The sequence below is a fragment of the Narcine bancroftii genome, chromosome 1 (assembly GCF_036971445.1).
Source record: "Narcine bancroftii isolate sNarBan1 chromosome 1, sNarBan1.hap1, whole genome shotgun sequence".
Classification (NCBI taxonomy): domain Eukaryota; kingdom Metazoa; phylum Chordata; class Chondrichthyes; order Torpediniformes; family Narcinidae; genus Narcine; species Narcine bancroftii.
The window spans coordinates 160,021,027-160,041,883 of record NC_091469.1 but is presented as its reverse complement, the minus strand read 5'-3'; the positions used below and the strand labels follow the sequence as shown (position 1 = coordinate 160,041,883).

The following is a 20,857-nucleotide window of genomic DNA, read 5'->3' as shown; positions in this document are numbered from 1 at the left end:
TACAAGCTCCTGACAGACAGCACGGGATTCGAACCCCGGTCCTGACCGCCAACAGCTACATCAACCGGGCCACCCTTGACAATAAACTTGAACTTGAAGCTGACAGATGACCTCATAAAATCATGAATAAGGTGAAAGCTTCCAGGGTGGGGGGTTCTAAAACTAGAGGGGGAGAGGAGGACTTCAACGACAACTTTTCCACAGAGGAATTGGTCGAGATGGAGAAAATTAAACTGTTTAAAAGTCATTTGGACAGTTACGGTTCAGATGGTTATGAGCTGAACGCAGAGAAATTGGGTAAGTTTTAAATGTCAAGATTCCCTTCTTGTCATCATAGAAAGATGGTGGAGGGACTGAACCCTGCTGTAGTTGGTGCAGACCCCCAGGGAGCGAGGGAGCGGAGATGCAGCACTCCCGCGGGGTCCAGCTGCCCGGTCGATCGCCGGCGGCTGTTCAAAGCCCAGTGCAGGCACCACCATCTTAGGCCCAGACCCCATGGATGCAGGATTTTAAATAAAAATACCGTCAGCCCCTTTAACGGGCCGTTTAACACATGTACGGAGACGTCGACAACAGGACCTGGTGGTTGAATCGTTCAGAGTAGCACTGCTCCACTTTCCATTCTCCTGGGTCTATTACAGCAACTCTGGAAGCACGGCTATGTTTTCAGTTCAGGTAGACGACATGGTCGTCAAATGGCCTATTTCCACCTCGCTGTAATGACTCCATGTTTCAGGGTCTACCTGAGACCTATGAAAACACCCCTCAGTGGAACGTGGAGAACATTAAATCCGTGTTCCCGAGCAGAAACTCCGGCCCTGATGCCAGAACCTCGAGGAGATGCCAACACAGCCCCTTTCACAGGGGAAACCGTTCACCCTGAAAGCTCAATCGAGTGGTCATGCATCCTTCAACGCTGCCCTGGGACACTCACCTTAAATTCCATGCTGATCTTCAGTCGTTGGTAGGAATTCTTCAGGGGCTCAAAGGTGAGATAGGAGTGTCCGTAAAACTTTGGGTACTGAATGGCGATATCTGGGAGGACAGAGAGAGATCCAGTCAGTGGGAGCAGAGGTGGGGACCTGGGGATGAGTCTGGAAACAAGAATAGCTGGGACCTACAAAGGAAATGCTCACGCCAACCGTACGAAATTTCATATTTACAAAACAATGATTATTTATTTATTTGTGTTGATGAATTACTTGTCCTGGATGTGTGTAGTTTGTCTGGTTGTGTGTCTGAGTGTTTTGCACCGAGGACCGGAGACACTGTTTCGTCGGGTTGTACTTGAACAATCAGACGATAATAAACTTGACAACATTGAAGCTCTGTGTCAGAAAGCACTGCCCGAGACTAGGATTGAGAGAGAGAGAGAGAGGGGGTGGAATGGGGAGAGTGAGGGAGAAAAAGATAGGAAATAAAGGTGTAGAGAGGGAGAAAGGGAGAGAGAGAGGGTGCATGAGAGAGATAGGGGTGGAGAGAGAGGAGGGAAAGAAGGGGGAGAGTCAGAGAGAATGAGAGGGGTAGTGAGAGAGAGAGAGAGAGAGGGAAAGAGATAGAGAGAGAGAGAGAGAGAGAGAGACAGGAATGTGAGCAAAAGAGAAAGGAGGGGGAGTTAGAGGGTGAGAAAGGGTGAAAGAGGGTGTGTAGTAATATGATTATGTGCACTGGCTGGCCCGCCCTCCGGGTGTCCTCCTGCCTTGGCTCCTCCCTTAGTCCTGCCCATGTAACCCAGGGCCATAAAGGTCGAGTCCCCTCTCCTTCCCATTCATTCCTAGCCTTGAACCCGGGCCAGCAGTCTCTAGTACAATAAAGCCTATCGTTCCCCTCAGTCTTTGTCTGTGTCATTATCGGGGTATGGCTAGCACCCAACAGGGTGTGAAAAAGAAAAGGATGTGAAGCAGAAGGATAATGATGGGATGGGGTAAGGGGAGGAGAGAGGTTAATGCATCAAGGGAAGTTAGGAGGGGGGGTCTGAGAACAGGGGGCAAGGTGGTGAAATGAGAGGGGTGCAGACAGGGGAGGGTGGGGAACATGGTTGGATTGAAAATATTGTAGAAATTGTTCTATTTGGTTTTGATGAATAAAAGCATCTTTATAAAATGTGTCAGACACAGAGTGAAGCTCCCTCAACACCGACCCATCACACACTCCTGGGGTCAGACACAGAGTGAAGCTCCCTCAACACCGCCCCATCACACACTCCCAGGGTCAGACACAGAGTGAAGCTCCCTCAACACCGTCCCATCACACACTCCCAGGGTCAGGCACAGATTGAACCTCCCTCCACACTGTCCCATCACACACTCCCGGGATCAGACACACACAGAGTGAACCTCCCTCCACACCATCCCATCACACACTCCCGGGGTCAGACACAGACTGAAGCTCTCTCCACACCGTCCCATCACACACTCCCAGGGTCAGACACAGAGTGAACCTCCCTCTTGGTCATTTTCTCTTCTCCCCCCACATGACCTTAAAAAGTAAATCCTCCAGATTGAAGGTCAGTCAGACACTAGAATAGATCTCTCATTAGTAAAAGATGACCTTTATTGGGTGGTTGGAAACACCCATTCATCCTCAGCTATTCAGACTGACTGTGTCCCACTCACCTGTACCACATCGGTCTTCACTCTTGCCCAGGGTACAGGAACACCGAGACCCTCCAGTCTGGTAGTCTATGCTACAGAAGCTGTAAGGGGGACAACGTGTCTCTTCACATGGGTCATCCTCCGCACCCCTGGGTGCTGTCTGGGCCGGAGAAGTGGTGGCGGGGCCCATTGGGAGGGCGGGAGGTGGGGGAAGGCTGCTCTGTTCCACAAGGATGGAGGATGAGTGGAGCTGTAACCAGGAATGCAGGAGGTCAGTCAGGAGGGGAGGAGGCCAGTCAGGAGGGGAGGAGGCAGGTGAGGGAGAGGAGGGGATAGGGAAGGGGAAGGGAAGGGAGGGGAAAGGGGTGGGGGAGGAAGGGGAGGAGAGGAAATTGGAGGGTAAAGGAAGGGGAGAGGAAAGGGGAGGAAGGTGGAGGGAGGGGGAGAGAGGGGAAGAGGGAGGGAGGGGAAAGGGGAGGGGATGAGAAAATGGAGGGGTGTAGGGGGAATGGGAGGGTGTGTGATGAAAACAGGAAGAATGGGGGAGTTGGGGAAAGCAAAAGGGAGGGGAGGGGAATGGAAGGGGAAAAGGGAGGGAGGGAAGGGGGAACCATGGAGGGAAGGGGAGAGAGAGGGGAATGAGGCAGGGAATAGGGGATGGGAAAGGAAAGAGGAGGAAGAGGGAGAGGAAGAGGGAGGAGAAAGGGAAGGGGTTGGAGGGAGGGAATGGGAACAGGACGGGGAGGGGGAGAGGTGGGAATGAGGAGGAGAGAGGGGGCAGAGAGGGGAGGGGAGTGGGGACAGGAGCTGAGGAGTGGATGGATCAGGAGGGGAGAGGGGGAGAAGCATGGAGGAGGGTGGAGGGTGGTGAGGGAATGGGGAGGGGGAGGGGGGACTGGGGAGGGGGAGACTGGAGGAAGGGATGGGAGAAGGGTGGGTGAGTGGGTGAGGGAGAGAGAAGGGGAGGGCAAGTGGAGAGGAAGGGGAACGGGGGTCCCATTACTGACCTCCACTCCCCATCACTAACCCCTCCCCCTCCCTGTCACTGACCCCTCTCCCCATCCCATCATTGTCCCCTCCCCGTCACTGCCATCACTGAACCCTCCCCGTCATTGCCCCATCCCATTTATTGAACCCACCCCTCCCCATCACTGACTTCTCCCCATCACTGACCCCTCCTCTTCCCATCACTGATCCCCTTCCCCTCCCAATCACTAATCCCTCCCCCTCCCCATCACTGACCCCTCCCCATTACTGACCCCTTCCTCCCGACTCATCACTGACATCTCTCCCTCCCCATCACTGACACCTCCCCCCTGTCACTGACCCCTCACTTCCTCATGACTGACCCCTCTCCCTCCCCATCACTGACCCCTCCCCTTCTCATCACTGACCCCTCCCCTCCCCATCACTGTCTCCTCCCTTCCTCCTGTCACGGACTCCTCCCCATCACTGGTCCCTCCCCCTCCCCATCACTGACCCCTCCCCATTACTGACCCCTTCCTCCCGACTCATCACTGACATCTCTCCCTCCCCATCTCTGACACCTCCCCCCTGTCACTGACCCCTCCCTTCCTCATGACTGACCCCTCTCCCTCCCCATCACTGACTCCTCCCCTCCCCATCACTGACCCTTCCTCCTGTCACGGACTCCTCCCCATCACTGGTCCCTCCCTCTCCTCATCACTGACCCCTCCCCATCACTGAATCCTCCCCATCACTGACCCCTTCCCCTCCTCTTCACTGACCCCTCCCCATCACTGACCCCTCCCCCCACTACCCAACCCCCTACCCATCCTCCTCCCACTCCCCAACATTCAAACCACCGCCCCCCCCCACCCCCGTCCTCCACCATACCTTCTCGATGTAAATATCCGAATCATCGACAAGGAATCCGCCCTGTGCAGCCGCAGTGTACCCCCGGCCTGACTCGCCATTGCCCACACCCTCCGAACCTGCAGCTCACAAACCCCCACCTTGGTTAGTCTGGCCTCAGGAGAGGGCTCCAGCCCTCCACCCTGCCCCCAGGGTGGAGATCCCCCTGCCCAACCGACCAACACCCCACGGGCAGCCGAGACAGCCCACATCTGCACAGCAGAGGAGGGCATCCCAGCAAACTGCCAGATAGAAGCAGCTGTTAATGCAGCGAGGAACCAGAGAAGGCTGGAAAGGGAGAGGGACAGAGAAAGGGAAGGAGAGAGAGAGAGAGAGAGAGAGAGAGAGAGGGGGAGAGAGAGGGAGGGAGAGGGAGGGGGAGGAGAGAGAGAAATAGAGGGAGGGGGAGGGGAAAGAGAGAGAAATAGAGGAAGAAAAAGGAATAGAGGAAGAGAGAGAGGGAGAGGGAGGGAGGGGGAGGAGAGAGAAATAGACAAAGAGAGGGAGGGAGGGGGAGGAGAGAGAGAAATAGAGAGAGGGAGTGGGAGGGGGAGGAGAGAGAAATAGAGGAAGAGAGAGGGAGGGGGAGGAGAGAGAAATAGAGGAAGAGAGAGGGAGTGAGAGGGGGAGGAGAGAGAGAAATAGAGGAAGAGAGAGGGAGGGGGAGGAGAGAGAGAAATAGAGGAAGAGAGAGGGAGGGGGAGGAGAGAGAGAAATAGAGGGAGGGAGGGGAGGAGAGAGAAATAGAGAGAGAGGGAGGGGAGGAGAGAGAGAAATAGAGGAAGAGAAAGAGGGGAGGGGTAGGGGGAGGAGAGAGCGAGGAGGGGTAGGAGAGAGAAATGGAGGAAGAAAGAGAAGGGGGAGGGGGAGGAGAGAGAGAGAGAGAGAGGGAGGGAGGGAGAGGGAGGGGGGAGGGGAGAGAAATAATGAGAGGGGGAAGGAGAGAGAAATAGAGAGAGAGATGGTGAGAAGGGAAGCGGGAGAAGCAGAGAGAAAGAGAGACACTCACAGAGGGACAGAGAGTATGAGTGAGAGGGAGTGAGGGAGAAGCATAAGAAATAGAGAGAGGGGGGAAGCAGGAGGAAAGAGAGGGAAAAAGAAAATGGAGAGAGAGGGAGAGGGGAGAGAGAGAGAGGAAGAGAATAAGAGAAGCAGAGTGAGGGAGTGATATAAGAGGGAGAAAGAAACAGGCGAGAAAGGGAAAGAGAAAAAGAGACAGAGAGAGGGAAAAGGAGAGGGAATATGAGGGACAGAGAAAGAGAGAGAGGAGGAGAGGGTGTGGGACAGAGAGAGGCAGAGGTAGACAGAAACTGAGAGAGATGGGAGTGAGAGAGAGAGAGACAGAGAAAGAGCCAGATGGGAAGAGAGAGGACAAGATGCAGAGAGAGCAAAGAAAAAGTCAATGATGGGAAGAGTGATAGAGAGATGGAGTGAAAGGGAAGTGAAATGAGGGAGAGAGGGGTAGTAAGAAAATGAGAAAGGGAGAGAAAGAATCAGGGATGGTAAGTGATAGAAGATAGGGAGAGAGGGGATGAAGGCAAGTGAAATGGATAAAGTCCCAGGGTATACGATTCTGGAACTGGAAGGTGTAGGTTTACGGTGAGAGGGAATAGATTTAGGAAGAACCTGAGGAGTAATGTTTCCACTCAGGGGGTGGTCGGTACCGCGTACGAGTTTCCAGAAGAAGCTGTAGAAGTGGGCACCATGTTGACAATAATAAGACATTTGAACGGATCTACGGACAGGCAAGGTTCAGGCTAACTGCAGGCAAAAGGGACTAGCCCAGAATGTTAACTCAGTCAGCATGGAGGAGATGGGCTGAAGGGCCTTGATGCATGCTGTGTGACTAACACCATCCCGTCAGTCGGACTGAGACTGTCTCGTCAGTGGGACTGAGACTGTCCCATCAGATGAATTGAGACTGTCCCGTCAGCTTGGCCAAGACTATCTCAACAGTGGGACTTAGACTGTCCCGTCAGTGGGACTGAGATGGCGACATCTTTGACACAATATTGAGTTCTCCAACTTCAGTAGCTCCTTCTGCTGGTCATTTATCTGATTCTGATTTTGATTTACTTGCTCTGTTGGCCAGCCTGACCAAAGCATTTCCCACATCTCTTCCAGGAGCGATACTGCACACAGACAAAGCCACAAGGTCAGCCTATAACTCTCCTGTGGACCCATCTGGTCTCACATTATCAGGGATTTTGTGTGTGTGTGTGTGTGTGTGTGTGTGTGTGTGTGGACATGCTTTGTCTGGCATTGTTGGGTGCAGCTGGAGATCTCTATAGAACCATAGAACACTACAGCACAGAAACAGGCCCCTTTGGCCCTTCAAGCCTGTGCTGGTCCTTTTTTATTGCCCCGACCCACTGACCCGCCCCCAGTCCATAGCCCTCCGTACCTCTCCCATTCATGTGTCTATCCAAATTCTTCTTAAATGTTAAAATTGAGAACACATTCACCACCTCAGCTGGCAGCTCATTCCACATTCCCACCACTCTCTGTGTGAAGAAGTTCCCGCTCATATTCCCCCTAAAATTTTTCCCTTTCATTCTTAACCCATGTCCTTTGGCTTGCATCTCACCTACCCTCAGTGGAAAAAGTCCAAATGAGTCTATCTCCCTCTTAATTTTAAAAACTTCTATCAAATCTCCCCTCATTCTTCTACGCTCCAGGGAATAATGTCCTAACCTGTTTAACCTTTCCCTGTAACTCAGTTCCTGAAGTCTGAGCAACATCTGTGTAAATTTTCTCTGCCCTCTTTCTATCTTATTGATATCTTTCCTGTAGTTTGGTGACCAAAACTGCACACAATCCTCCAAATTTGACCTCACCAATGTCCTATACAACTTCACCATAATATCCCAGCTCTGTACTCAATACTTTGATTTATGAAGGCCAACGTGCCAAAAGATCTCTTTACAACTCCATCCACCTGTGATGAAATTCTATCGGCCTTTTTCAGACCATGTTTCCAGCTGGTCCAGATCCCTCTGCGAGCTTTGAATACCTTCCTCACTGTCCACAATGCCTCCGATCTTTGTGTCATCTGCAAACCTGCTGATCCAATTTACCACGTTTTCATCCAGATCATTGATAGTGATTTTGAAACTCCATTGGATGTTTCAAACAGAATGTACAATGTACCCACCATATCTTGCCCAATCGTGCTTTCTCCATCCCTTCTCCCTGCATTGCTCCTCCTCCCAGATATATTTCTCTTTTGCTCACCCATTCACTGTGGAAGGCACCTACTTCATGATAATTTTCTCTCTTTCTCTCTCCATCCCCTTCTCTCTCCCTCTCTTCCTCACCCCCTCCATCTCTCCCTCTCCATCTTTCTCTCCCCTCTTTGTCCATCAGCTTCAACTCTCTCCCTCTCTTCCTATCTTTTTCTCTCTCTCTCTCTCTCTCTCTCTCTCTCATTTGCTTCCCCCTCTCTCTCCTTTTCCCTCCCTACTTCCTTCTCTCTCTCTCTCTCTCTCCTGCTCTCCCTCCCTTCAGTCTAACCACCAGTAAGGGAGTCTCCCGTGCACACGGGCAGGAAGGACAAAGGTTATCGAGAGGATAGACACATCCGTCTTTTTAAGGGTTCAGGTAAACAGGATAAGGAGGAAATGGACATGGCTAAAAATAAATGGGCTGAGCTGCTGGCTGTGGACGGCAGCCAGGAAGTTCCAACGGGGGATGGGGGACTGACACAGGATGTGTGTGGGGAAAGGGACCGTTAAAATGTGCATCTCCAAGGAGCTTCATGTGGGCCAATGTGGAGAGGCTGGGGTTGAGACGATCGGGAAGACACCGGGCTCCACATACGTTATGGGTCTGCTGATCCCGCCATGGCCAGATCATCCACAACCCCTTCCTCACTGACGCCTGGATTGGCAGGACTGACGGGTGAAGGCTCGACAGAGCAGGGTCACACTCAATGGAGTTCAAAAGAACAAGAGTGGGTCTCGTTGAGACACAAAATTCTGACAGGGTCATAAGGGTGAGGTACAGGGAGAAAGTTCCTGAAGCCGTACGCACACACTTGCATATACATACGCACATACATGTGCACACAAACATATGCACACACACGAGTATAAGCACACACACATATGTGCACCAGCACACGTACACACACAGGTGTGCTGCAAGAGGGACTCAGCAGTTGAGCAGTGTCTGTGAGAGAGAAAGAATGGTGTACGCTTTGGGCTGGAACCCTTTACGTGGACAATGTTTCAACTCGCTGAGTTCCTCCAGGGGAGCGAGTTGGTGTGGGCTTCAGATTCCAGCGTCTGCAGTCTCTCCTGTGTGTTTCCAGAAGGTTCCCAAGAACATCCTGTCGACGCACAGCAAGGGCAGAACGAGGGGTCACGGTCTAAGGAGAAGGGGAGAGCCATTTAAAGGTTCAAAAGTTCCTTTTACTGTCACGGAATAACGCATTAAAAATATACTAAGTATGATATATTTTAACAATTTGTCTGCTGTAAGGCAAACAAAGAGTCAACATGAGCATTTCCTGGCTCCTCTAACAATAGGAGAAAGAGGAGCAAAAGAGAATGAAGAAACTTCTTATAAGTGCTTTAAATTTTAAATGTGGACGTACAGCACGGTAAAAGGCTCTTCTGGCCCATGAGTCCGTGCCACCCAATTATACCCAATTAACCTATACCCTTCTGTACGTTTCAAACAGTGGGAGGAAACTGGAGCCCCCAGGGAAAACCCATGCAGAAACTTCTTACAGACCGTGCAGGATTCGAACCCCGGTCCCGATCGCTGGAGCTGGAACAGCATCGCGATAACCTCTACGCCGACTTCCCCGTGCCGTTCTTCACTCAGAAAGTTGTAAACTTTGTGGAACTCCCCACCGCACAAGTTTGTTGAAGTCAGTTCAGTAGATACATTGGTGGGAGAGTCTAGGACAAGGGTCACAAACTCGGGACTGAAGGGCGTCCGCTTGGAACAGAGACGCGGAGGAATTTTTTCAGCCAGAGGGCAGTGAATCTCTAGAAGTTGCTGCCACAGATGGTTGTGGAGGCTGCATTTATGGCGGAGGTTGATAGATTTTTGATTAGCCAGGGCAGTGGGGCTGAGGGGGAAAATGGATCAGCTCATGATTGAATGGCGGGGCAGACTCGATGGACTGAATGGCCTATTTCTGCTCCTATGTCATATGGTCTTACATTCAAAAGGGCGTTGAATATGACCCTATTGGCTAAAGAGATCAAGGGGTAGGGAGAGAAAACAGGAATAGGGTCCTGAGGTCACATGATCAGCCATGATCATATGGAACAAATGAGCAGTGTAGAAGGGCTGAATGGCCTAATCTTGCTCCTATTTAATGTTTCTGTAACAGAAGTGGGAGAAACTCATCATCAACTTCATAAGACCATAGACATAGGAGCAGAAATAGGCCATTAAACCCATCGAGTCTACCCGCCATTTAATCATGAGTTGATCCATTTTCCCCACTCAACCCCACTGCCCGGCCTTCTCCCCATTGTGACAGAATATAGATCTGTTTTTGGGAGATAAATTGGGGCAGGGTTTTTAGTGCAGGTCACATACAAACACTTTAAAACAAATCTTATTTGAAATACTGGAGCTCTGCCCCATGCTAGACATGTCGGGGCCACCCGCAAGAGCTTTGGAGGGTGCCCAAGAGACTTCACTAATAGATTGTTGTTTACAAAGAGGCAACAGATGAAAGAGCTTGTCAGAGTCACCTTCTGTCTGGAAGGGGAACTTGCTGTTCTAGGAGGATCATGTGGTTTTGCAAGCAGAGAGAGGCAAACAGGCTTTCTCTCTGAGTCACAGAGAGAGAGAGAGAGAGAGAGAGAGAGACACACACATACACAGATTGCTTCTACAGTGTTATAGTCAGTAACAACAGCTGGGACTAGAACAGGACAAGCTGGCAGGTCATCTACCCATGTACAAGTCAATTGGAGGGTAGAAATTTTTTTAAAACTGCATTGGTTGGCAAACTACCTTGGACGTGGATTGTCTGTTGACCCATGTACATGCACCATGTAACTGCTGGGCAATTTGTCAGTGATCAATGGCTTCCCTGGTAGAAAATGACATCAACACTTGTATGCCATGGCCATCTTCCTTACCCATAATGCTCCACACCACTGGAATACCAGAGTGGTGTAAGGACGGCCATTGCTCCTGCCCCTGCTCTGCTCTCTGGCCTACTCCACTCCCCACTGCTCCATTCCACTGCCCGCTGGCCCACTCCATTCCCTGCCAGACCCTTCCACTCCTCACTGGCCTACTCCACTCCCCACTGGTCCACTCCACTCCCTGCCAGACCCTTCCACTCCCCACTGGCCTACTCCACTCCCCACTAGTCCACTCCACTGCCCGCTGGCCCACTCCACTCCCTGCCAGCCCACTCTGTTCCCTGCCAGACCACTCCGCTCTGCTGACAGCCCCCTCCGTTCTCCTCTGACCCCGGCAGTGTCTCCCCCCCCACCCCAATTGCCCCCTGTCCTGACATAGCCCAGTCACTGCTCAACTGGGCAATTTAGGGTCCAGTGTGTCGGGGCCACAGGGGCCCGCTACATGGGTAGGATACACAAGTCCTGAGCACCTCCAGTTAGTAAACACCTAGTGGTTGTGAATGACGGGCTGCACTGCCTTTTCGGGAGCGTTGTCTGGAGCTGGTGGGGGGGGGGGGAGAGGATCGTGGCGGTGGTGTCAGACCAGACCTGGGGGGGGGGTGGGGGCTTCATCGCTCCCCCTGCACCCCGCCTAGCTGCGCCTCTGCTCCTGCCTGTGGGAATGTGGTCCTCTCCCGGACCCTCTACACCCTCACAATTTTATTCAAATGCCTGCCTACAGTTTGCTCACACCTTGATGACAGGCCCAAGCCCGAAACCATATAACCATATAACATATAATAATTTACAGTACGGAAACAGGCCACATCTACCCTTCTAGTCTGCAACGATTTACGTGAAACTCCTCTAGTTCCACCTACCCACTTCCTTGCCCATAACCCTCCAACCCCCTCACATCCATGTACTCATCTAACCTCCTCTTAAATGCTGGAAGCACCTTTTAAACTATAAGGGGGGAATCGCCGTGTTTGGCGATTTAAGGTGGGCCCTGCCCACGCAATGATGCTTCACACACTCACCGGAAGTATCACTGGGTGTTTGGATGCCACGCACACAAGTGCTGATGTCACCGGAATAAGCAGCTCGGCCATTTTCCCTATTCAAATCACTGGTGAACACAATCTAGGTACGTTGAAGTGACTTCCCTCAGGGGCCTGGTTTGGATTCCGACGGAGTTGACCGGGTCGGACCCTTTCTAACTGCCGCGCAGCTGGGGCGCTAACTAGGCAAATTACCCAGTTGACCCCATTTTACACGACAGTTTGAAAGGGCCTGGAGAGAGAGGGAGAGAGAGAGAGAGAGAGAGATAGGGAGATATAGGGAGAGATGAGAGAGAGGCAGCTAACAGAAACTGGAAAGTCGATGTAAGTGTCATCCGATTGGAGGGAGCCCAGATGAAGGATAAGGTATTGTTCCTCCAATTTGCAGGTGGTCTCAATCTGGCGGTGAATAAGACCATGGACAGACATGTCAGCAAGGGGTTGGGGCGGGAATTGAAATGGAGGGCCACTGGGAGATCCCCACTATTTTAGAAACAAAGGTCTTTGAGGCCTTTGATAGAGGGGATGGGGATTCATAGTTCAAAGCAAAGGGCTTGGAGTCTGGGCCACAAAGAGCTGTGGTCCCCGAGACCTCCAAACAAAATTGATGGCTCATTTCATCTCACACATGCACAGAGCATGGAAACAGGCCATTCAGCCCATCATACCCATCCCCACCAGTGGATGCCCATACCAGAATGTACATGGTTGGAGGTTAATTGGATGTAATTAAGCGGCATGGATTTCAACAGACGGAATGTTCTAGCCAGCTGTAATGGCAGTGGTCCTGCTGTTATGGGGACCCAGGTGATCGGAGACACATCACTGCTCCATGGGGGTCCACCTCCCTGGGCCTAATGCCAGCGGCTCTACGCAGGCTTTAAACGGAGTAAGTGAAATCCTGCCTGAGATGGCAGCGCCTGTGGTCGGCTCCGGCCACGAGGGGTTGCACACTGTGGGGGTCGGGGGGGGGGGAAGTGGGGGCAGCAGACCGACGCAGGGCAGAAGTCAATTTTGTGTAATATTACATGTCCTGTACTATTACATGACAATAAAGAAATCTCTTCGTGTTATAAATAAAATGCTTTAAAAACGTCAAAATTTCCATGAATCCATCTTGTTCCACAGACATCAATGTCGAGCCAATTCGAGTGCCCATCTGGACACTTCTAAACTCACTCAATGACCTCTGCTTCCACTACACTGTGTGACAATGTGATCCAGGTACTTGCAACTCCCTGGGTGAAGAAGATCTCCCTCACATCCCTCCAGATACATAGATCTCTCGAGGCTGCCGAGCAGGTTGACAGGGAAGGCTGATGGTTTTCTGGCCTTCATTACAGATTACAGATTTCTTGTCAGAGTACATGCACAGCATCACATACAACCCTGAGATTCCAGCAGGCAGAATTACCACTAATTGGTAGTGCAAAAACGAAACTGTGCGTAAACACGTAAACAAAGAATTGAGTCGTGGGGTGGAGTTGAGGTAATGTTGCAACTCTATAAAACTTAGACCACACTTGGGAGTATTGGTTTCATTTCCAGTTGCCTCATTATGGGTCGGATGTGATGGGGACATAGGGCTGTACCTGCGAACCTGTACCCAGGGTCCACGTCGTATCGGAACGTCCACTGCACAGGCACCTTCCACTCCACTGGTTGGCAGCGGGAGAGAAACAAGCCAGCCGTCAGCTCCAGCAGCCATCACCTCCCCCACTCCCCAGAAATCCACGGAGTCCACACCAAGCCCCTCCCTCCTCCCGCAGCCGGTCCCCGAGGCTGGGGCGCTCCCAGACTGAGCATCAACTGCTGGTCGCCTTGACCAACAGTGTTGGGGAGGTTCCGGACTGGGAGACGAGGTAGACTGACCTCCTACCTACACCCCGCCCCCCCACACTTGTCCTTGGGTGATTGCTGAATGACCCGACTTTAAATTCCACAGTTACCATCAAAGGACTTCAACTCACTTCATCAGTGCAATTGGAGCAGTTTGGTATCCATGTGGAATGTCAGTTCCATCTTGTATGGATACAAGAATCCATCTGTATGTTGTACTTACGTGTATGATAATAAACTTCCATACTCATTTTCAGTGAGAGGCCATTCAATGCTTGAGCCTGCTCTTTCATTCAATAGGATAGAACAGTGGTTCTCAATCTCTTTTTTTCCATTCACATGCCACCTTAAGTAATCTCTTCCTAACCACCTAACTCTGCCATCGGTGCTCTGTGGTTAGGAAGGGATTACTTAAGGTGGGAATAAAAAAAGTTTCGGAACCACTGGCTTAGAGGGATACAGAGCAAAACACAGGGAAATGGGCCTAGCCAAGAATGCCGACTCAGTCAGCCTGGAGGAGATGGGCCAAAGGGCCTGTTCTACTCTGCATGACTCCATGAGCCATGGTTGACAAGGAGGCAGTGGTAAGAGGGGACTACTTCAGAGGAAGAGGGGAGATCCTCGAGCCGTTTGCTGGTTCCGAAGGGACGTTCTTGCTTTGCGAGATGGCGATGGAAGGAGACAGCACCTAGCCAGGCTTCGAACTCAAGAAAGAGCGTTGCATTCAGTCCTGGTTGCCGCATTCCAGGAAGGATGTGGAAGCCATGGAGAGGAGATGGACAAGGATGTTGCCAGGATTGGGGAATGTATCTTACGAGGCAAGGTTAGCAGAGCTGGGACTTTTTTCTTTGGAGCGTAGAAGGATGAGAGGAGACTTGATAGAGGTTGACAAGATTAGGACAGACATAGATAAGGTGGACAGGCAGGGCCTGTTCCCCAGGGCAGGATCAGCAAACACCAAATGACATGTGGACAAAATGAAGGGAGGGAAATTTACGGGAGATGTCAGGGATAAGTTTTTAACACAGGGAGTTGTGGGTGCCAGGAATGCCCTGCCAGGGGGTGGTGGTGGCGGCTGGAACAGAAGAAACGTTCAAAAAACTGATAGATAAGCATGTGAATGTAAGAAAAGTAGAGGATTATGTGCATGAGGTAGGGATAGGTTTGATTGAAGTAGGTTTGCATGGGGCCTTTCCTGTGCTGGAATGTTCTGTGTTCTCTGTAAAGCTATGGTCATATCTGAATATCCGCTCTCTCCTCAGACACCCTCTGCTCCCTATCCAGCTGCCTGATTCTTAACTACCACAGAGACGTGCCCTCCACGTTTCCATGCAAGAGAATTCCACAGGTTCACTGCCCCCTGAGTGAAGAATTTCCATTCTACCTGGTCCCAGAAGGTTGGTTTGCAGGCGCAGCAGGTAATCAGGAGGCAAGTGGTTAATTGGCCTTCGTCTCACAGCATCCATAGGAGGTGAAGATACATGACTGACATTTGGGGCTGAGCACTTATTCAAGGAATAAGCAAGGAAAGAATCAGAATAAAGACAAGACTGGCTGGGGGAGTCCAGGGAACAAAAGGTGTTAATTGGATATGATCAGAGAAAAGGTGAGAATTAATGTTGGCTCTGTGAAAAGGGACAGAGCGAAATTGGAGAGAGAAAGAGAGAGAGAGAGAGAGAGAGAGAGAGAGAGAGAGAGAGAGAGAGGGAGAGAGAGAGTGAGAGAGAGCTAGGGAAAGGTGACAGGGAAAAAGTTGGAGGGAGCAGGGCATTTAACGGAAGCTGGAGCAATCACTGTTAATGCCATCCAGTTGGAGGGTGCCCAGTTGGAAGATGAAAGCATGGACAGACATGTTGGCAAGGGAATGAGGCAGGGAATTGTAATGGGCAGGCAACGGGAGATCCACGCTCTCGCGGCGGACAGAGGCGAGGTACTCAATGAAGTGATCTCCCAGTCTGCGTCCAGTCTCTCCTACGTAGAGGAGACCACAGCGTGAGGATCGGATGCAATAGGCAACCCCTGCAGATTCGCAAGTGAAATGTTACTTCATTTGGAAGGACTGTTTGGGGCCCAGAATGGCATGGGGGGGGGGGGGGGTGCAGTTTGGGGTGGAGATATGGGCACAATCTCCTGTGGCCACTAGGAGTAGGTAGGTTCCCAAAGGGACGATTGGTGAGGAAGGAGTGGACAAGGTTATGCTGCAACCATATGAGGCAATGGTGAGGCCACGCCTGGAGTACTGCGAGCGGTTTTAGTCCCCTTACTGGAGAAAAGTTGGGTGGTGGAGAGGAAGGTGCACCAGTTTGGGTCCAGAGTTGGCCTATGTGGAGAGATTGGGACTATACTCATTGAATTACAGACAAACAAAACAGGACCTTCTAGGAACACATGGAAATATTAAAAGGAATAGATAAGAAAGAAGCATGGAGATTGTTTCCACTGGTTGAACTCGGGGACAGTGCACCAAGATTTGGGGGTGTATATTGAGGGCAGAGATGAGGAGGAACTACTTCTCCTCGAGGTCGAGGGCGGTGAATCTGGGGAATTTGCTGCCCACAGAAGCAGGAGAGGCTGCCTCATTGTAAGACACAGAGAGATTTTTGAAGGACAGGGGAGCTGTCATCCCTTGGTTCATCAGGAATTCATCCTTTCAAATATTCAGGGAGACAATGGGGGTACTGGTACGGACATGGGAGAGTGGGAAGCGGGGCCACAGCGCTGTTCAGAAGGGTTCAACCGCCCGGGCCTAATGCCAGTGGATCCATATAGGCATTAAATAGCTTGTTAGAGGAGCCAACGGTGTCTTTAAACTGAAATCCTGCCACCTCATTGACTGTGCCCAAGGTAGCGATGCCTGTGTTCAGAGGCAGCCGCGAGGGGTAGCAGACACCGAGGGGAGGGGCCATGACCAGGTAACTGGGAGAACACTGCCTATTGAGAAGAAAAGTGGAGGAGATGGCCCTGTATGGCAGCGGCCTCGGGCTAGCGAGGGGCTTAGAGGCTGAGGGACCGATGCGGGCTGCAGGTGACTTGTAGTCAGGGGACCCGCATGGGCTGCTGGAGATCAGGTCATGGGAACCAGGTATCAGAGCCGGGATTCGAGAGGGCAAGAAGGGCCCCCGAAGGGTCTCAGGTGCTGAAGGTTTCTGGATCATGTCAGGGATTTAGATTTGGATCCAGAAGGATGAGGAGGGACCTGATAGAAACATTTCAAATGTTGAAAGACTGGGTCAGAGTAGATGTGGCCAAAAAGTTTCCCACGGTAGGGGAGTCGAAGACAAGAGGGCACAACTTCAGGACTGAAGGGTGCCCATTTTAAACGGAGATGTGGAGGAATTTCTTTAGCCAGAGGGTGGTGAATCTATGGAATTTCCTACCACAGGTGGCTGTGGAGGCTAGGTTGTTGGGCATATTTAAGACAGGTATCTGAATAGTCACGGTTATGAGGAAAAGACAAGGGAGTGGGCTGAGTTGAAGAATGGATCAGCTCATGATGGAATGGTGGAGTGCACTCGATGGGCTGAATGGCCCACCTACTCTTATGGTCTTACACCCAACATATTGGTTCTCGAGGCCTGTTCTGAGAGATAGAGAGCTCACAGGAGGAATTTTGGCAGAGGCGCACAAAGCCTGTAATGCAGGCCCCCGGCCTACTCGTGTAGGCTTTGCTCTTGGTTTCGAGCCCCCTCCCGTCCCTCCCTCTTGACAGCAGCCACCGAATGTTCATTCCGCCATCACTCACTGAGGGTCCTGATGCGGTTACTGGGTTCACTGCGCAGGCTTGGGCCATGGGCGTTAACGGCCCGAACCACAAACTGGTACCAGGTGCCAGCCTCTAGGTCTTTGATCACCATGGACTCTGACTGGACTCGTTCCCCGAGCAGCGCCCAACTCTCGCCGAGGGTAGACCTAATGAGGGAGAAGTAAAGATAATCTCACCAACTCCATCGAAGAGTGACACTGGGGGCATCTCAGGGTGAGGGAGGAAGGGGAGAGAGGGAGGGAGAGAGGGGCAGGGAGGAAAGAGGGAAGGAGGGAGAGGGATGGAGGGAGGGAGAGAGGGAGACAGAAGGTGGGAGGGAGAGATGGAGGGAAGGGGGAAGGGAGGGAGAGGGATGGAGGGAGGGAGAAAGGGAGACAGAAGGTGGGAGGGAGAGATGGAGGGAAGGGGAAAGGGAGGGGATGGAGAGAGGGAGGGAGGGAGGGAGAGAGGGAGGGAGGGAGGGAGAGAGGGAGAGACAGGAAGGAGGGTGGGGAGGGATGGATGGAGGGAAGGGAAAGGAGGGAATGAGGGAAGGAGGGAAGGAGGGAAAGGGAGAGACAGGAAGGGAGGGAGGAAGGACAGAGGGAAAGGGATGGAGGGATTCATTTCCCCGCCTGACCCATTCACTGCCCCGTCCCATTCCCCCTAGACCCCATCCCCTACCAAACCATCCACAAACATATGAGTGCTGCATGAAACCCAGTTGTCCTGTCGGTGGCCAGAACCCAGTCACAGCCCTGAGACCAGAGATTAAACGATTAAACAGTCTTTATGGGATTTGTATTGTTTTTGTCAAATGAACAGCAGGCAGAGAGCTGGCTGAAACAACACACGGCTGGACACCCAGATGGTGTGAGACTTGGTGGGGGTCAGGGCCACTGTCAAGGTCAGGTTCAGGGTTAGGATCAAGTTTACGTTAGGGTGATAGGGTCAGTGCTACCTCCACCACTCTTGGTATTCAGTCCCCCATCCCCTCACACGCTTTCTCTTGTCCTTTAGGATCACCCTCTTCTAATATCTCTCTATCTGCCCCATTGCTCTCCCTCTATCACTTTCTCCACCTCTCTCTCCCTCGCCATTTCTCTCCACCTCTCTCCCTCTCCATCGCTCTCCTTCGCTCTCCTTCTTTCTCTTTTTATCTCTCCATCTCTCTCTCCCTCCCTCTCTCCATCTCTCTTTCTCTCTCTATCTTTATCTCCCTCTTTTTCTCTTTCTCCATCTCTCTCTTTCTCTCTCTCTCCATCTCTTTCTCTTTCCATCTCTCTGTCTCTCTCGATCCAGCTGGTCTGCACACGCAGCAGGTAAAATACAATGATCCCAGATTGAAAGGGAAATTGGACTTTGAAATGGGGTAGAGTCACACAGTGTGGAAACTAGGCCTTCAGCCCAACTTGCCCACACTGTTCAAAATGTCTCACCCATACTAGTCCCACCTGGCTGCGTTTTCCCCATATCCCTCTAAACCATCCTACCTATATATCTGTCCGATTTGTTCTCGAACATTGCAATTGTCTCTGCCTCCACCACCTCCTCTGGCAGCCTGTTCCACACACCCACCACCTTATGTGTTAAAAATAGTTACCCCTCAGGTTCCTGTTAAATCTCTTCCCCCTCCCACCCCCCCATCTAAAACCTGTGTCCTCTGGTTATCGATTTCCCGATTCGGGGCAAAAGACCCTGTGCTCACCTGATCTGTCCTGAAATGTACACATTCAGCGTGGTAACAGGCTCTTCTGGCCCACAAATCCAAACACTCCAATTAACCTCCAACCCCTGGTACATTTCGAATGGTGGGAGGAAACCTGAGCCCCAAGGGAGAACGTGCAAACTCCTTACAGATGGCGGTGGATTCGAACCCTGGGAAGCTGGCATTCTAATAGCGTTGCACTAACCGTTACCTTAATCGTAACCCTCTCTCAGGCCTCTGGAATACTAAGGGAACGGCTGGTCGTGCTGCAGTGGCGAGAGGGAATGGATATTTACGACACCCAGGGTCCTTACACCCAGTGATAGAGTCCGTGGGTGCAGCGTCTGTCCAGTGATCCCATTCTCTGGCACTGTGTGGAGTTTGCATGTTCTCCCTGAGACCACGTGGGTCCCCCCTGCTGCAAATTGTCACCAGTGCACGGATCAGGGGAGGGATCTTTGGGGAGCTGTTGGGAATTTATGGGGGATTGGAAATTGGGCGGTGGGTGGGCAGCATCATCTCAATGGGGAGAAGGGCCTGCTACAGTCCTGCGTCCTGTGACTTCATAGCAGCTGCATCTTTCAGGGGGTAACTGGATTAGCTGGAGGAAGAACTGAAGGGAGCACACGAGAGAAAGGATGAAGAGAAAGAGAGTGAAAGAGAGAGAGGGAGGGAATGGGAGAGGCAGAGAGAGAAAGAGCAAAAAGAGAGAGAGAAGGAGAGATGGAGAATGACTGATAGAGAGAGAAGAGAGATGGAGAACAAGGAGAGATTGAGAGAGAGAGGAGGAGAGATGGAGAACAGGAAGGAGCGAGAGACTGAGAGAGAGAGGAGGAGAAATGGAGAATGACTGATAGAGAGAGAGGAGAGATGGAGAACAAGGAGAGATTGAGAGAGAGAGGAAAGATGGAGAACAAGGAGAGAGAGAAAGGAGAGATGGAGAACAGGAAGGAGAAAGTGACTGAGAGAGAGGAGGAATGGAGAGGAGGAGAAAGAAGGAGGGAGAGGAGGATGGCGAGATATTGAAAGTGGTTGAAAGAGAGAGATGAAAGAGAGGAACGGTGTGAGTTAGGGTAGCAATGGTCAGGGAAAGCAGAGGTCACGTCACACAACAGAAATGGGGAGGAAGAGGAAGGAGAAGGACTGGAAGAGTGAGGTGGAGAGAGGGGAGAGGTGAAAGAGGAGAGAGTGGAGGGAAAGAAAAGGGGAGATAGGGAGAAAGGGGGATGGGAGAGAGAGAGGAGACAGGCGGGAAGAAGGGTGAAGGAGAGGCGAGAGAAGGGGGAGGGGGAGAGGGAAAGGGGAAAGTGAATGGGGGAAGAAAGGGGAGAGAAGAAGGAGGGAGGTGATACAAGAGAGGGGAGAGAAAGGGGAGATGAAAGAGTGGAGGGAAAGTAGGAGAGAGAGATGGAAAGAGGGTAACATGAGAGGAGAGAGGTGAGAGAGGGAGTGCAGGAAGAGAAAGGAACTGAATGCTGGGTGTGGGCGAAGTGAGCGAGCAGTCTCATTTACTCAACTCCTTCCTGGTGTAATTGAATTCCATTAAAATGTGGCAGGGAGCCTGTGGTGTGTAATTGTTCAACATTCACATCGCAGACAGGCTAAGGCAAGCAGCAAAAGGCGGAAAGTGTGGGCAGACCACATGTATGGGGGTAGGGCAGAGATCTCCATGACCCACACCTCTTGACACCAATCTGTCAACTTAATTCAGTGTCTCCAGGAGGCAACTTTACAGGAAGAAAATGCACGCCGCTGGCGGACAGGTTTAACTGTTTGAGTGTCTGCTAGCTCTTTGGACCAAAGAAGGATGAGAGGAGTTGCTGGAGGTCTACAAGATTCTGAGAGGCGTAGATAGGGTGGACGGCCAGCACCTTTTTCCCAAGACGGGAGTAGCAAACAGCAGGGGACATCTGCACGAAGGGAAGGGAGGGAAGTTTAGG

At 51.7% G+C, this 20,857-nt stretch overlaps 1 protein-coding gene across 4 annotated transcripts in view; it reads right to left on the bottom strand.

Moving 5' to 3' along the window:
* Positions 1-20,857, bottom strand: part of LOC138735555 (pikachurin) — a 99,357-nt gene that overhangs the window by 41,653 nt on the left and 36,847 nt on the right. The window contains exons 1-6 of one of the 4 annotated variants that reach the window (XM_069883588.1): positions 19,129-20,349; positions 17,210-17,376; positions 13,221-13,286; positions 4,452-4,549; positions 2,616-2,844; positions 935-1,035 (exon numbers count right to left, since the gene is read on the bottom strand). In XM_069883588.1, the coding sequence (XP_069739689.1) occupies positions 935-1,035; positions 2,616-2,844; positions 4,452-4,549; positions 13,221-13,286; positions 17,210-17,376; positions 19,129-19,304 (837 nt within the window). In that variant the 5' untranslated portion in view covers positions 19,305-20,349. Of the gene's footprint in view, positions 1-934; positions 1,036-2,615; positions 2,845-4,451; positions 4,550-13,220; positions 13,287-17,209; positions 17,377-18,917; positions 20,350-20,857 lie in introns of those variants that run through there. The other 3 variants (XM_069883585.1, XM_069883579.1, XM_069883582.1) reach the window with 3 other exon arrangements.